At 38.4% G+C, this 18,514-nt stretch overlaps 1 protein-coding gene across 2 annotated transcripts in view; it reads right to left on the reverse strand.

Annotated features, from left to right (window-relative positions):
- The window catches only part of Dp1 (satellite-binding protein 1 Dp1), a gene marked incomplete at its 3' end in the record, with an annotated part of 137,151 nt that overhangs the window by 70,946 nt on the left and 47,691 nt on the right, over positions 1 to 18,514 (reverse strand). For both annotated transcript variants that reach the window (XM_070092183.1, XM_070092182.1), the window contains 3 exon segments: positions 2,076 to 2,321; positions 2,818 to 2,931; positions 8,338 to 8,517. In XM_070092183.1, the coding sequence (XP_069948284.1) occupies positions 2,076 to 2,321; positions 2,818 to 2,931; positions 8,338 to 8,490 (513 nt within the window).

Here is an 18,514-nt window from a genome sequence, read left to right on the forward strand (position 1 = left end):
GAAAAAGTTTTGGAGTGAGATTAACAAGTTAAGGAAGCCTAGAGAACAAATGGATTTGTCAGTTAAAAATAGGAGAGGAGAGTTATTAAATGGAGAGTTAGAGGTATTGGGAAGATGGAGGGAATATTTTGAGGAATTGTTAAATGTTGATGAAGATAGGGAAGCTGTAATTTCGTGTATAGGGCAAGGAGGAATAACATCTTGTAGGAGTGAGGAAGAGCCAGTTGTGAGTGTGGGGGAAGTTCGTGAGGCAGTAGGTAAAATGAAAGGGGGTAAGGCAGCCGGGATTGATGGGATAAAGATAGAAATGTTAAAAGCAGGTGGGGATATAGTTTTGGAGTGGTTGGTGCAATTATTTAATAAATGTATGGAAGAGGGTAAGGTACCTAGGGATTGGCAGAGAGCATGCATAGTTCCTTTGTATAAAGGCAAAGGGGATAAAAGAGAGTGCAAAAATTATAGGGGGATAAGTCTGTTGAGTGTACCTGGTAAAGTGTATGGTAGAGTTATAATTGAAAGAATTAAGAGTAAGACGGAGAATAGGATAGCAGATGAACAAGGAGGCTTTAGGAAAGGTAGGGGGTGTGTGGACCAGGTGTTTACAGTGAAACATATAAGTGAACAGTATTTAGATAAGGCTAAAGAGGTCTTTGTGGCATTTATGGATTTGGAAAAGGCGTATGACAGGGTGGATAGGGGGGCAATGTGGCAGATGTTGCAAGTGTATGGTGTAGGAGGTAGGTTACTGAAAGCAGTGAAGAGTTTTTACGAGGATAGTGAGGCTCAAGTTAGAGTATGTAGAAAAGAGGGAAATTTTTTCCCAGTAAAAGTAGGCCTTAGACAAGGATGTGTGATGTCACCGTGGTTGTTTAATATATTTATAGATGGGGTTGTAAGAGAAGTAAATGCGAGGGTCTTGGCAAGAGGCGTGGAGTTAAAAGATAAAGAATCACACACAGGGTGGGAGTTGTCACAGCTGCTCTTTGCTGATGACACTGTGCTCTTGGGAGATTCTGAAGAGAAGCTGCAGAGATTGGTGGATGAATTTGGTAGGGTGTGCAAAAGAAGAAAATTAAAGGTGAATACAGGAAAGAGTAAGGTTATGAGGATAACAAAAAGATTAGGTGATGAAAGATTGAATATCAGATTGGAGGGAGAGAGTATGGAGGAGGTGAACGTATTCAGATATTTGGGAGTGGACGTGTCAGCGGATGGGTCTATGAAAGATGAGGTGAATCATAGAATTGATGAGGGAAAAAGAGTGAGTGGTGCACTTAGGAGTCTGTGGAGACAGAGAACTTTGTCCTTGGAGGCAAAGAGGGGAATGTATGAGAGTATAGTTTTACCAACGCTCTTATATGGGTGTGAAGCATGGGTGATGAATGTTGCAGCGAGGAGAAGGCTGGAGGCAGTGGAGATGTCATGTCTGAGGGCAATGTGTGGTGTGAATATAATGCAGAGAATTCGTAGTTTGGAAGTTAGGAGGAGGTGCGGGATTACCAAAACTGAGTCAACTCCCAAATATCTGAACATATTCACTTTTTCCATACTCCCTCCCTCCAATGTGATATCTAATTTTTCTTTATCTAAATCGTTTGATACCCTCATCACCTTACTCTTATCTAAGTACACTTTCAACTTTCACCTTTACACACCCTCCAGAATATGCCTGCCAAAACTGGGATGCTCCTTCTAAGCTAGAAAATACAGTATAAATTAATGGTTCATTTCACTGATACAATAAGACTGCCAGATCAGGGGCAATGCCAAAACTTCTATACACTTGGTGGGGTAGAGACGTTAGAGGTGGCTATCTGAATGGAAGGGAGAGGGAAGCTAGGAGACCTGCTTTGAAGCAACATTATTACTACTATTTTACTTGGGGCATTGGGTGCTCAAATAATTTTGGGGGGGGCTCAAGCCCCCTTGGCACTGCCAAAAAGATCACCAAATAATGGGTGACTTACTGTTTGTAACTCAGTGAGAATTTTTGACCGAGCCGAGTAGACAAGAGCAAATGAAGATGCATTAATTCTCCACTGATGGGAATACCTAATTAATACCAGCTATATTACCTTGGGTATTTTGATTGTATGACGAGCCTGTGTCTGGAATTTCTCAAGAACAAGCCGTCGGGCCTTGGTAACCGCCTCAGTCTTGCCCGTAACTAAGAAAGTCAAAGATTGATCCTTGGCTGAAGAGATCTCAATGTGTGCTCCAGTGCGGGTAGTAATGTCTGCACAGATGCGAGAAGAGGCAGATTCTCCAAACTGATTGTTACCGTCAAGTTTAGCTCGCTCTTCATAGGGGACACGGAATACCTAAAAACAAAAACAAAAAAATTAAAAATTGCTCTTAATGCCTTCTGATAAATACTAAACACATGTTGTTGTTTTCCCAGCTGACATAACTAAGTAGCCTGCTTAAGTACAAAATTTTAAATACAGTAGTTCATATTTTACAGTTTGACACTTCAATAAAAAATTTCACTTGTGTTAATAAGCTAAACACATTACAATTACACATTTTTTTATATAATACATAAACACACACTTGCTTGTTTGTGTGGGGTTTAACCTTGTCAGTTGTAGGCATAGACAGATAAAGAGTACCCTGGGAATGTGTCTGTGCTCACACTGAAAAAAATGCACTAAAAACGGTTCTGTGCAATGTACCTTACTAGTACAAGCAGGAATGTGCTATCTTCTAGTAATGTTAGCATATAAACAAAGCACACAAAAGGATACAAAATTAATGTTTAAAGTGTGCTTAACAAGTGAAGATGAGATCCAATATATCACAAGCCAGTGTACTGACCTGGGTAATGACTGAGGAGGCAATGCGCATTTCACTGTGCTTAGCCCAATTGTCTTTAGGAGCTTCCACTGTTGGTGTCTGGGTCATATTTGCAATGGGCAGGGCTGGGAAGAGCTGAGAGAAAAAATTACAGGACTTTTTAGAGGATATAAACTTCAGGCTTGACAAAAAAAAAATAACTAAGTAAAAGCATTGGTGTATATTTCCAGTTTCATAGGGCTGCATCAGGTTTATTTCAACACGCTAGCTAAAGAATAAACACTTTCACCACCACCACTTGCTCAATTACTGTCTTCCCAGAGGCAGAGCAACAATATCCCCAAGTGTGAGCAAAGTAACATTTATGAAGGGATTCAGGGAAACCAGTTAGCAAGACTTGAGTCCAGGAGGTGGGAAGTACAGTGCCTGCGCTCTGAAGGAGGGGTAGGGATATCTGCAGTTTTAGATTGTAGTATCAGCACCCCTCTGGCAAGACAGTGATGGATTGAATGATGGCAGAAGCATTTCTTCTTTTTTGGGCCACCCTGTCTCAGTAGGAAATGGCTAGTGTTAAAAAAAAAATTAAACAAGACACTTTTTGTCCAACAAATTCCACATTTCTCTTACCCAAACTCAGATTGGATAGTTATCATGGCCATCACAGTGCTTCACACTTTTTGAAAGACAGTTTAATAACTTTCAATAGAGGAACTTTTTGAAAGTGGTACATAAAAGCAGTTGCAGCAGCATCCACGTAACTTTTTTCCATAATTCCTTAAGCATTTTGTTCCTGATGTCATATTTAAAAAGAACAGGCTTTACTTGGTAATGCATAAAATATTTAAATTATATATTAAAGGCTGATAAATATGGCAATTGGGTTTTTGGGGTCTGAAAGCCAAATTCTACTTCATATTTTATTTTTGACGATTTATACGCATGTAGATGTTCTGGACTACTTTAATGCACACAAATTAACTGTTTACTTACTAGTATTAGCCATACAGCAACCCATCTTGATCTTTTTCATAATGCTGTACTTCTCTTCTAAACAGAGAAATTAATAATTTCCCTAATACATTTGCAAATAACCTAGGTAGTAGGTTGGCAGACAGCAACCGCCCAGGGAGGTACTACCGTCCTGCCAAATGAGTGTAAAACAAAAGCCTGTAATTGTTTTACAGGATGGTAGGATTGCTGATGTCCATTTTTCTGTCTCATAAACATGCAAGGTTTCAGGTACGTCTTGCTACTTCTACTTACACTTAGGTCACACTACAAATACATGTACAAGCATATATATACACACACACCCTTCTGGGTTTTCTTCTATTTTCTTTCTAGTTCTTATTCTTGTTTATTTCCTTTTATCTCCATGGGGAAGTGGAACAGAATTCTTCCTCCGTAAGCCATGCGTGTTGTAAGAGGCGACTAAAATGCCGGGAGCAAGGGGCTAGTAACCCCTTCTCCTGTATATATTACTAAATTTGAAAGGAGAAACACTTGCTTTCCTTTTCGGGCCACCCTGCCTCGGTGGGATACGGCCGGTTTGTTGAAAGAAGAAAGATTTACAAATAATTAACATTTTATTATTTTTTCTTATTAACACACAGGCCGTTTCCCACCAAGACAGGGTGGCCCAAAAAAGAAAAACTTTCATCATCATTCATTCCATTACTGGCTTGCCAGAGGCATGCTTACACTACAGGTATAAAACTGCAACATTAACACCTCTCCTTCAGAGTGCTGGCACTGTACTTCCCATCTCCAGGAATCAAGTCTGGCCTGCCGGTTTCCCTGAATCCATTCAAAAATGTTACCTTGCTTACACTCCAACATCATGTCAAGTCCTAAAAACCATTTGTCTCCATTTGCTCCTATCTAACATGCTCACGCACACTTCCTGGAAGTCCAAGCCTCCTGCACACAAAAACTCCTTTACCCACTTCCTCCAATCTTTCCTAGGCTGACCCCTACCCCGCCTTACCTCCACTACAGATTTATAGACTCTCGAAGTTATTCTATATCGTTCCATCCTCTGTACATGTCCACACCTCCTCCTAATCTCCAAACTACGGATTCTCTGCATTATATTCACACCACACATTGCCCTCAGACATGACACTTCCACTGCCTCCAGCCTTCTCCTTGTTGCAACATTCACCACCCATGCCTCTCACCCATACAAGAACATTGGTATAGCTATACTCTCATACATTCCCCTCTTTGCTTTCATGGACAAAGTTCTTTGTCTCCACAGACTCCTCAGTGTACCGCTCACTTTTCTCCCCTCATCGATTCTATGATTCACCTTATCTTTCACAGACCCATCTCCTGACACGTCCACTCCCAAATATCTGAATACATTCACCTCCTCCATACTCTCCCTCTAATCTGATATCCAATCATACATTACCTAAATTTTTGGTTATCCTCATCACCTTACTCTTTCCTACATTCACTTTTAATTTCCTATACCCTCCACCCGGAGGGCCCAAGAAAGAAGACAGAAGAAAGAAGATGAACGACACCCCCAACCGGGGGCCACAGCCGGGTCACCATATGGAGAAGACCCGGGCCGGAAGTACCGGCGAACCTCTAATGAATGAATGAACTTTTAATTTCCTCCTTTTACATACCCTACCAAACTCATCAACCAACCCCTGCAATTTCTCTTCAGAATCTCACAAAAGCGCAGTGTCATCAACAAAGAGTAACTGTGCCAACACCTGAGCATTCACTTCTCTTACAATGTCATCTATAAATATATTGAACAACCATGGTGACATCACACATCCTTGTCTAAAGCCTACCTTTACTGGGAAATAATCTCCCTCTCGCCTGCATACTCTAACCCGAGCCTCATTACCCTCGTAAAGACTCTCTTCACTGCTTTCAATAACCTACCTCCTATTCCATACATTTGCAACATCTGCCACACTGCCACCCCCCCCCCCCATCCACCATATCATACGCCTTTTTCAAATCCATAAAAGCCACAAAAACCTATATTTTTCACCTCAAACACTGTCTACATACCCCTCTACCCTTCCTAAAGCCACCTTGTTCATCTGCTGTCTTACTCTTAATTCTTTTGATAATAACTACCATAAACTTTACCAGGCATACTCAACAGATTTATGCCCCTAAAATTTTTACACACTTTTTTTGTCCCCTTTGTCTTTATACAACTGAAATATGCATGCTCTCTGTCAATCCCTAGGTACCTTACCCTCTTCTATACATTTATTAAGTAAAAGCACTAACCCCGCCAAAACTATATCTCCACCTGCTTTTAACATTTCTATATCCCATCACTCCCAGCTGCTTTACCCCCTTTCATCCTACCCACTGCCCCATGCACTTCCCCCACACTTACAACTGGCTCTTCCTCTCTCCTACAAGAGGTTATTCCTCCTTGCCCTATACATGAATTCACAGCTTCCCTATCTTCATCAATGTTTAACAATTCCTCAAAATATTCCCTCCATCTTCCCAACACCTCTAACTCACGGCTTAATAACTCTCCTCTCCAATTTTTAACTAACAAATCCATTTGTTCCCTAGGCTTTCTCAACTTATTAATCTCACTACAAAACTTTTTCTTATTTTCAACAAAATTTGTTGACAACATCTCACCCACTCTCTCATTTGCTTTTTACATTGCTTCACCACTCTTTTAACCTCTCTTTTTCCTTCCATATACTCCTACCTCCTTGCATCACTTCTACTTTGTAAAAACCTCTCATATGCTAACTTTTCTCTCTTACTACTTTCTTTACATCACCATTCCACCACTCTCGCTTCTTCCCTCCCGCACCCACTTTTCTGTAACCACAAACTTCTGCTGAACACTAACGCTATATTCTTAAGCTTACCCCATACATCTTCTACCCCACTGCCGATACTCACACTAGCCCATCTATCCTCCAACAGTTGTATATATCTTATCCTAACTGCTGCCTCCTTTAGTTTACAAACCTTCACCTATCTCTTACTTGCTGCTTCCATTTTCCTTGTATCCCATCTACCTTTTACTCTCACTGTAGCTACAAATAGAGAGTGATCTGATTTATCTGTGGCCCCTCTATGAACATGTACATCCCGACGTCTACCCAAGCCTATCTACCAATACATAGTCCAATGAACTACTGTCATTACGCCTATATCATATCTTGTATACTTATTTATCCTCTTTTTCTTAAAATATATGTTTCCTATAACCAAACCCCTTTCTATACAAAGTTCAATTAAATGCTCCCCATTATCATTTACACCTGGCACGCCAAACTTAACTCCCACACCCTCTCTAAACGCTTCTCCTACTTTAGTCTTTAGGTCCCTTACCACAATTACTCTCTCATTTGGTTCAAAAGTTCCTACACACTTAACATCTCCCAATATCTCTCTCCTCTACACTCTTCTCCAGGTGCATACGCACTTATTATGACCCACTTTTCACATCCAACCCTTATTTTAATCCACATAATCCTTGAATTTATACATTTATATTCCTTCTTCTCTCTCCATAATTGATACTTCAACATTGCTACTTCTTCCTTAGCTCTAACTCTCTCAGATACTCCTGGCTTAACCCCATTTATTTTTCCCCACTGAAACTCTCCTACCCCCTTCAGCTTTGTTTAGCTTAGGGCCAGGACATCCAACTTCTTTTCATTCATAATATTAGCAATCATTTCTTTCTTATCATCTGCACTACATACACACACATTCAAACATCCCAATTTTATAAAGTTTTTCTTTTCCTTCTTTTTAGTAGTTTATACAGGAGAAGGGATTACTAGCCCATTGCTCCCAGCATCGAGTTGTATCCTAAGACACGCATAGCTTACGGAGGAAGAATTCTGTTCCTTTTCCCATGGAGATAAGCAGAAATAAACAAGTACAAGAACTAGGAAGAAAATAGAAGAAAACCCAGAGGGGTTAGTATATATATACTTGTACATGCATGTGTAGTGTGACCTAAGTGTAAGTAGAAGTAGCAAGACATACCTGCAACCTTGCATGTTTATGAGACAGAAAAAAGACACCAGTAATCCTACCATCATGCAAAACAATTACAGGCTTGTGTTTCACACTCGTTTGGTAGGATGGTAGTACAGGTCGGCTATCACTAATCCGGCAATAAGTTATCCGGTTCCACCAGTAATCTGGCACTAGTTTCAGCTAGCATAATTTCAAATTTCATCATTATACTGACTCAAATTTCATCATTACAGTGACTCAGAAATTGTGCAGATGGTTGTAAATCCACAGCAGCAAGCCAGCAAAGGAGAAAGCAGTGATGAAAATGAGGAAGATGTAGCAGTCTCTCTATTGATAGGTTAATTAAGTGTATTCTAACCTAACCACTCTGTAATCCGGCAAACTCACTAATCCGGCACACTACAGGTCCCAATGATGCCGGATTAGTGATGGCCAACCTATACCTCCCTGGGTGGTTGCTGTCTACCAACCTACTACCTTTATAAATTATTGCGAATTTAGCAAAAAAAAAAAAAAAAACACACAAACACTAACCTCATCATAACTTAAGGGCTCGTAGGCCTGGTCAGCGTTGGGAGTTGTAGGGGGGTCAGTAGGGGAGCCGGGGGCACAGAGGTCGACTTCCTGGGGGTCGGAGGTCACCTCAGTGGACTCCATCACTGTCTGCTGCAGAGGGGTCGGGTCCATGATTCTCGCCGAGTCGTTACAGTAACACTGAAATGTTAATACAGTTGTTAAACAAGTTTTTTAGTTTTTGGCTATATCACTAAATAATGCTCTAACCTGCTTAATAAAACATTCATAAAAAAGAACAAGCACATTTCAAAGACAATCACATACCTATTTTTCAATGTAGGGGTTGTGCACCACTCAATAAGACAATGGGCAAGAAGGAAAAAAAGAAGTGAATAATCATAGCTCTCTGCAAAGTGACCTTCATAAATCTTTGAATAGTTGAATTACAGATTACAAAGCATGTGAATTCCAGGTTTTGACTGTACATCCATGCACATTTACCTTCTGAGTGGTCGTCACATACATCTACATTACGAGCTCAGCTCACTCAGATGAGCTTAGAGTAGTTAATTTTGGCCTAGATATGAGGGAATGGATGTGTGCGGCAAATATGCACAGTATAAAAAAAAATCCTGCCCCATTCAGTGCTTGATAGGAAAAGCAAAACTCTATGTATTTCATTTAAAATAGGAAATTTGAGGTTTTCTCTCGGATGGTTTTTATGGATTTATTGGTTGATTCTTGGCATCAATTGATAGAATGCAAGACATACTACTGAAATAGAGATGATTTTGGTTGGCTTCAGGATTGGAAGTAGATTGAAATTGGGATCAAAGTAACAAATATTAAGTTTTTGCCGATTTTCCTGAGAATGTGGATAGCCCCCTATACCCCAAGTCTATTTTCTGGGTTTTTTAATAGGCCTGATTCAATTATTGGGACACCATAAACCATGACCAATCATTCCTGATTATATTTTATCAAGAAATAGGGTAAATCTTCTATTTTTTGTGATTACGAATTCAAAATGGAAGGAAAGTGTAATATTGGAGAGACCTGAGGACATGACTAATGGACAAAGGAAATGTTATTTTAGTGCCTGGAATGTCTACAGTGCTTATTTTGAACTATTTTCAAATTGAAATTTTTTATTTTAAGTAAAATTGGCCCAATTACTGACATTCTAGCAAAATAACTAAGACTATGGTCAAATGGAGCAATAGAATCAACTTGAACTAGGACTGACTCAAAAGTGGATGAAATTGCCAATGAGTAAATTGCACCCAGACTGCTAGTTAACTTTGTGCCTGCTTAACTCCATAAGTTTTCCATCAAACTGCATACTTTTGATGTCATTACCTTCAGAAAAGGATTCTCTACCATTTGAGAAGAATTTTTTTTTAATGTAGACACTGAAAGCAATATGAATTTTGGAGGTCTGGATAGTACTAATAAGGATAAATAAACCAACAGTACGTGTATTTAGCAAATATATTTTTATTTAGAATTTCAGCCTGGTATGACAGCTGGGAAAATAAAATGGGTGGGTTGGACAGGGCTGTCTTGGAAGACAGTGCTCCAGAGTGTGCTAGTGTTGTTCTGGAGGACAATGCACCAAATGGAGATAGTGGCCCTGGTGATTTAAAGCAGACAGTAAGTTACAATCTGGGAATATTACACAGGGACAATTTGAAAGTATTTTGTAGGTTGTGTACATCAATAGTAAATATTTAAGTTATATTGTTAGAACATAATATTGAGCATTGGTGAAAGTTGTTTACAGTATGAGAATGCTACAATATGGTGTAAGGCAGTATAGTTTTGTTCAGGTATTTATACTACAATGTAGTATTAAGTTATGTATGAACTTTGGGTATTTAAATTTTGAAGTGTTAAGATTTAGGTAATTGGGAGATCTTTTGGCAATTTAAGTACTGAGTATTGAATATTTAGTTTAGGGTAACTAGATGGTTTCTAAGAAGAGCCTTAAACTGATGTTCAGACCAGGTTACTTTAGTATTTACTGGTAATGAATTCCAAATTTTGGAGCCCTGTACACCTACCATCTGACTTAAGACCTGCTCGACATACGACCATTCGACTTACGACCGTGTTTTGTATGCCAAATTTCTGAGAAATAAACAACTGTTTGTGTTGTACACAGTGTTTATCCTTAACCTTACAGTATAAAATACAGTACTAACAGCATAAAAAGTAAAGAAAAAATGAAATACCAAAATAAAAAAATAAAATAAAGTAATTACAAAAATGTGATGTTGATATTCAGTAGTAAGGTTTGACTTACATCCATTTCAACTTACAACCAGGTGGTTGGAACCGAACTCGGTCATAAGTCTGATGGTACCTGTATGTGCATAGTTCTTACACACTGTAATGTGGACATGCGGTGCATCAAAAAGTGATCTGTCTTGTGTTATGGTCGTGCGTCCTGTTAAGTTTGGCGAGAAGTTTGAGTGAAGGGTTTGTTTGTATGTATGTAGTATGTATATGGATGTTCTTTAGTGAGTAGTTTTAGATTTCTGAATATTGATGGAGTATGCTCTCTGGAGTGGGATTTATCATTCTGACTGCAGCCTTTTGTTAGGTTATTAGTGGTCTTAGGTGATTTAATGTTGTTGATCTCCATGCACAAATTCCATAGGTGAGATAAGGGTAGACGAGTGAGTGACACAGTGCAAGGAGAGCTGATTGTAGAACACAGTACCTTATATTTGAAAGTATGCCTACTGTCTTAGAGATTTTCTTAGAAATTAGTTGTATGTGTCTAGAATTTGAGGCTACTGTCAAGGTGGATTCCTAGGAATTTTCCCTCTGTGCGTCTTGTAATGGGTGATCCATTTAGCCTTAAGTGTAACATTTGTGGCTGTTTCCAAACTGAATGAAATAAATTTTGTCAGTATTGAGTGTAAGCTTGCTAATCATCATCCAGGTAGATATTTTCTGCAATTCAGCATTAACAGTGTTGGCCAGTATGACTGGGTTTGGGTGAGAGAAGACGTATGTTGTGTCATCTGGAAACAATATGGGTTTGAGTAGCTGTGATGCATTCGGTAGAACACTGAGAGGGCCAAGGACATTTCCTTGTGGGAACCCAACTGTAATTGGTTGTGTGGAAGAGTTAGCTCCATTTGTGTACACATATTGGCTTCTGTTACTAAGGTATGACTTTGGGTAGTTGAGGGAATGCCCTCTTATACCACAGTGTGTTAATTTAATGCACAGCAAATCATGGTCGACTGTATCAAAAGCTTTAGGTAAATCAATGAAGATTCCCAGCGGGGCTTCATTCTTCTTGAGAGTGGTGTATATTAGTTCTAGCATGTGTATAATAGCATCATTTGTACTTTTATTAGTCCTGAATCCAAACTGACAGGGGTTGAGTATGTCTTGAGAGACAAGATAGGAATAGATCTGCCTATGAATTAATTTTTCAAAGATTTTAAAGGTAAGTTAGATATTGGTCTATAGTTATTCAAGTCTGATCTCCTCCCTTGTGGATCAGGGTGACCCTCGCTACTTTGAGAATTGACGGGAAGGTGGAGGATTTGATGGATTTGTTAAAGAGTGTTGCAATAATAGGTGACAGTACTTGAGAAGCTTTTTTGTACATAAAAGGTGATAAGTTATTTATATCTCCCTCCTTGTTTTTAAGTGTTGATGATGAGCGAGACTTCTGTTGGGTTGGTTGGAGCTAGGAATAGTGTATTTGGGTAGGTACCCATGAGGTAGTCTGATGGACGGATGTTTGAGCTTGGGATTTTGCTCACTAGATTCTTTCCTATGGTGGAGAAGAAAACATTGAGTGTTTGCTGTTTCAGTTGGTGGGAGTAGGGATGCATCTGATCTTGTTAATTTGATTTTGTTTTGTTTTACAGATATCTTTTTAGTTCCTAGAATTTCAGATAGGGTTTTCCAGGTCTTTTTCATATCACCTTTTATGTTATGTAATTTGTTCTCATAATGCAATTTTTTTGACCTTATCAGGCTGGTAAGGATTGTCGAGTAACATTTAGAATAGTGTCTGGCTATTTGGCCCATTCTATACTGCTTTTCATATAGGTGCTTTGTGTTAATGGATTTAAGGATGCTGGGTGTTAGCTAGGGACTGTTTAGTCTCTTAGATGTGATCTGTTCAGTTTTTTGGGGCAATGCTTGTTACAGAGGTGTAATGGGTATTTTTTTAGAAAATTAATACATTCATCAGTACAGTATCAGTGTATGTTTCTAGTTCATTATTCCAGTTGATGTTAATCATAGCTGTTATAAAGTTATTAACTGCTGTCTCATTATGTAGTCTGAAGGTAACTTTAGTAGTGTCTTGGGGCAATTTACCTAGGTTGGTTATGAGAAAGGTAGGGTAGTGGTCTGTGGTGTTGTCTGTGATTATGCCCGACTTTAAAGGGGATATGGTGTTAGTCCAGATGTGGTCTAATAAGGAGACACTGGTCAAGGAGATTCTTGTAGGTTTTGTTATTGTTGGTAGCAACAGGCAGTTACTCATAGTGTTTGTGAATTCAGTTACTTGTGGGTCCTGGTCATGTAGGAGATTTATGTTGAAATCTTTTGTGAGCAGTAAGTGGTCTTTGTCCATGTGAGCATCAGTTATCATGTTTCCTAATTTGTCACTAAAATGGTAAATGTTTGACTGTGGTACTATGTAGATGTTTATGACTGAGGGGTTTTTGCAGGTCTTCTGATTTAAATTCAGCCATTATATAATCTCCATGCTCATCCCTTTTGCAAGAATTATTGATACATTCAAGTTGATCTGAGTAGTATATAGCTGTTCCACCCCCTTGCTGGTCTGTCCTACAGTTGTGTATGGCTGTGTAACCAGGAATGGCATACACATCTGTAGTACCAGGATTTAGCCAGGTTTCGGTGAGTGTGATGATTGACATACTGGTATGCAGGGAATTGAGTAATGCTGTGAGGTCATTGTAATGTTTGCTCAAAGATCTGACATTGTAATTAAAGATAGTTATGTTATTATTGGCTCTGAGTAATGTCTTTGCTTGGTCTGCTGTATAATAATTACAGTTGCTGTTCGATGTGCCTAAGTCATTTAATAAAAGGTCGATATCAGGATCAATGCTTGTCATCATATGACTGTGTGATTCTACAACTAGACTTTTGAACAAAGTACAGTGGAACCTCTACTTGCGAGTTTAATCCGTTCCATGACCTTGCTCGCAACTAGATTTGCTCGTTTGCAGAGTCAATTTTCCTCATTTAAATTAATTGAAATGCAATTAAACCGTTCCAGTGGAATTCTGTACTTCAATAATTTTGCTAATATCAACTCTACGGCTTATTTATCTATCTCACTTCATCTAATACGACATAATAAACAATATAAACATTATACAAACCTGATATATACTCTAAAATGAATAAAATATGTCATTCATGTAGTGGAATGGGCAGTGTCGGCGGTGGACGAGTTTGTCTGGAGACTGGGCAAAATACTTCATGAATAATTTAGCTAATATCATCTAAATGGCTTATTTATCTATCACAGTTCATCTAATATGACATAACAAACAATATAAATAACATAGAAACATGATATATACTCTAGAATGAATAAAATATGTCATTCATGTAGTGGTATGGGCAGTGCCGGCGGTGGATGAGAGTTTGTCTGGAGACTGGGCAAAATACTTCATGAATAATTTTGTTAATATCATCTATATGGTTCATTTATATATCACAGTTCATCTAATATGACACAACAAACAATAAAAATAAAACATAGAAACATGAAATATACTCTAGAATGAATAAAATGTCATTATATAACAGGTGGAGGCGGCCACAACCGCTCCCTCTTTGTTGTGGTAAACACTGCCATCTAGTGACGGCCTTTTGAAGCCGTCTATTATAAGTTATATGTAGTACATTATTATTAAATACGTATTATTATTATACATTTTATATTATTATTATTATTATTGTATTGTATTATTATTATTATTAATTATTATTATTACATAAATAATTTGTAATTTTTATTCAAACAAAAAGTATAAGATTTACTGTTATTCCTTATTGTAATAATTGTATAAATAATGTCAACCCATTCACGACTGCATATTGGAATGGACAGTGACATCATTTGTTTACTTTGAAACAGCCAAGCAATTGACCATTTGTCCTAGGTTGAGCTCTATTTCAAGGTACTTTTCGTTGTGAAAGCAATTAAAATCATATCTATTTCTGTAATATATCTTCCATTCTATCAAATGAGACCAAACAAACGAGAATACAACCATAAAAACCATTCGAAATTACCGCTAAGGAGCGGCTAATTGCTGAAAAGTGAACCCCATTATTTATGCTTAGATTTCTTTCATTTTTGGTGTATGTTAAGAAGCATCTTTCCATCATACATTGCCCAAGTTTCAGTAAGATAGTCCAACAAACAAATGATATACAATTCCCGAGATCAAGAGCAAGAGCCCCTCACCAGTGTCAAGGCACCTGCCTTGAGGTCTGCTCGCTTGTGGAAATTTTGCTCGCGTATGGAAGCAAAAAATCGACCCATCGACTGCTCGTATTTGGAAAAACTCGCACATGGACACGCTCACAAGTAGAGGTTCCACTGTATTTTGTTGGACTTAATATTATAAAAGTAAACTTATTGATCATACTAGCTAATGGATTTTTCAAGTAGTTTTTAAACAAATTTTTTAAAGAGATACTGTTAACTCTTAATATGGTACAATTTTATGATTTAATATTGAACTGTTGTATTAATACTGAACACAATAATACTGATCAGTACTGGAAGTGATAATTAATATTAATAGTCTGTAGGTAATGGCAGTCAAAAAGAGAAAAAGAAATGAACTTAATACACGTAGTTTATAAATAGTAGATTACAATAAGTAATTATATAGTACAGTGATACTGATTACTCTTATTATGGCCCAAGTTTGACAATACAAGCTTGCACTGGTTATCTGCTCTATAATAATAGTTCATAATGGTAAGCAAGTAATAGTAAATTTAGAAAATAATAAAAATAAAAAATAAAAAGAAGGTTAGTTAAAAATTATTGTAGTACAATTATGATGTAATACTGCATTGGGTGTAGTACAAGGTTATAAAGATACGAGGCAAGGACTTGATTTTAAAATTAAAATAAGGAAAATATAACACTTAAGTAACTGAATTAACACCTTAATTAGCACCTTATTTGTCTAGGTAACTGAGAATCAATTACAAGTATGAAAAAAAGGGTTAAAATTAATATTAAAACTAAAAATGTACAAGGCACTGGGTATAAGATTCAATGAGAAATTTACTCTAATGCACCTGGCAGTAAAATAGTAAAATTTGGGGTTTAAAAAATACATGTAGAGCAATAAATGCAAATACATACTATAAAAGGGTGGTAGCCTGCACTAGGTGGTTAGGTAGGTGGGCTGCAAGGTATAGTAATGTTACTAGTAAATAATTGTACAAGGCAATTTCTGGAATGATAACACAAATTTAAGTCACACAAGCAACTGTGAGAAACACGAGACAGTGAGGTAGTAGATACGTACTTTGATCTGATATATAATACATATAACCGTATCAAAGGCAATACACTCAGATCACAACATAATAAAGGTACAGACATGTATGCACAGGGTTCCTGACCAGCAAAATATAATCAGTCATAAGGGTATCTTCACAAAATTCAACTTCAGTAACAAAAACATACAATGGGAACAAGTCAACCATGTACTAAATGAAACAAGCTGGGAAGATATCCTAAACACGGATCGAACCTTTGCCTAGAAAAAATTAACTCTGTGGTTCTTGAGGTCTGCTCAAAGCACATTAAGAAAAAGAAAGATGATGTAAACTAGAAAGAGAGAGACGGTCCTTATACAGACGAAGGCGAAGAATTACAGAGCTGCTGAGAGGGACCAATATATCCGAAATACGAAGGGAGGCACTGGTCAGTGAAATAGCAAATATCGAGCTTAAGCTGAAGGAATCTTACAGGATACAAGATTCTCAGGAAGAACTAAAAGCCATAAAGGAAATAGAAAAAACAAAATACTACTTCTCTTATGCTAAATCTGAGGGAAAAACAACATTCAGCATTGGGCCCCTGCTTAAGCGAGATGTCACATACGTACACAGATGACAGCAAAGAATTGAGTGCTATACTAGTTCCAATATGAGACAGTGTTCAGCGAGCCGTTACCCAGACTAAGGGTCGACAATCTAAATGAACAAAACCCAAAATTTGGTCTGTCAAAATTCTCTGATATTATCCTAACACCACAAGACTTTGAAAATGCAATAAATGACATGCCCATGCACTCTGCCCCAGGCCCAGATTCATGGAACTCCGTGTTCATCTAGAACTGCAAGAAGCCCCTGTCATGTGCCTTCGGCATTCTATGGAGAGGGAGCATAGACACACAGGTCATCCCACAATCACTAAAAACAACAGACATAGCCTCGCTTTACAAAGGTGGCAGTAAAGCAATTGCAAAGAACTACTGAATGATAGCAGTAACATCCCTTATCAAAAATCTTTGAAAGGGTTCTAAGAAGCAAGATAGCCAACCACCTAGATACCCATCAATTACACAACCCAGGGCAACACGGGTTTAAAGCAGGTCACTCCTGTCTATCCCAGCTACTGGACCACTATGACAAGGTCCTGGATGCTATAGAGGATAAACAAAATGCTGATGTAGTATACACAGACTGCAAAAACCTTCGACAAGTGTGCCCACAGTGTAACAGTGCACAAAATTCATGATAAAGGAATAACAGGAAAAGTTGGTAGATGGATCTATAACGTCCTAACAAATAGAACACAGAGTAATAGTAAACAGAGTAAAGTTTGAGGCAGCTAAGGTGAAAAGCTCTGTTCCATAAGGTATGTTACTCACTCCCATCCTATTCCTCATCCTCATATCTGAGAGATATAAACCATAGCTCTGTGTCTTCCCTTGTGCATGACACACAAATTGTCATGACAATGTCCTCCACCAAAGACACCGCAAGACTCCAAGTGGACATCAACCAAATCTTCAAATGGGCCACTCAAAACAAAATGAAGTTCAATGAAGAGAAATTTCAACTACTCAGATATGGAAACTTAAGGAAACTAAAACTATCAGGGTATACAACAAATTCTAACCATACAATAGAGCAAAAAAGTAATGTGAAGGACCTGGGAGTGATAAAGTCAGAGGATCTTGCTTTCAAAGACCACAACAACATATCTACTGCATCTGCTAGAAAAATGATAGGATGGATAATAAGAACCTTCAAAACCAGGGATGCCAAGCCCATTATGATTCTCTTCAAATTACTTGTTCTCTCTAGGCTGGAATACTGCTGTACACTAACTGCCCCCTTCAAGGCAGGCAAAACTGCTGACCTGGAGAGAGTACAAAGGACTTTAACAGCACACGTAAGTACGATAAGGCACCTAAATTACCGGGAATGGTTGAAGTCCCTTGATTTGTATTTCTTGGAATTCAGGCGATACATGATAATATACACTTGGAAAATCCTAGAGGGATTAGTACCAAACTTACACACGAAAATCACTCCCTATGAAAGCAAAGATTCGGCAGGAGATGCATCATTCCCTCGATGAAAAGCAGGGGCACCACAAGTACACAGAGAGAACACAATAAGTATCAGGGGCCCAAGACTGTTCAACTGCCTCCCAGCATACATAAGTGGGATTACCAATAGACCCCTGGCTGTCTTCAAGAAGGCACTAGGAAGCTGAGGGTGCAGCATATGATGTATTGATGTATTGCCTGGTTAAGTCCATGGAAATCATCTTTTTCTTCTCAGCACTGTTCTTTGCACTTATTTTTTTAGGACCCATGGTTAGAAAAAAGAAATTTTGCCAAATGACTGAAAAAATCCAAACAAGCACGAGAGAACTGCTCCCACAGCGATGTGAACATGTGGACTGCTCACGGGATGTTTTGCCATCAGCTGGGCCAACTAGTGGCAGCATTCTGAATTATTATGTACGTATTATGTATTATTATTAATAATTTAGGGAACTGAATTAATTTAGGGAACTGGAGCACGGATCCAATTCCCTAGATCAAGAGCACCTCACCGGGATCAAGGAACCTTGATGCTGGTGAGGGGCTCTTGATCTAGGGAACTGGATATGTGCTCCAGTTAC

The sequence above is a fragment of the Cherax quadricarinatus genome, chromosome 38, assembly GCF_038502225.1.
Source record: "Cherax quadricarinatus isolate ZL_2023a chromosome 38, ASM3850222v1, whole genome shotgun sequence".
Classification (NCBI taxonomy): Eukaryota; Metazoa; Arthropoda; class Malacostraca; order Decapoda; family Parastacidae; genus Cherax; species Cherax quadricarinatus.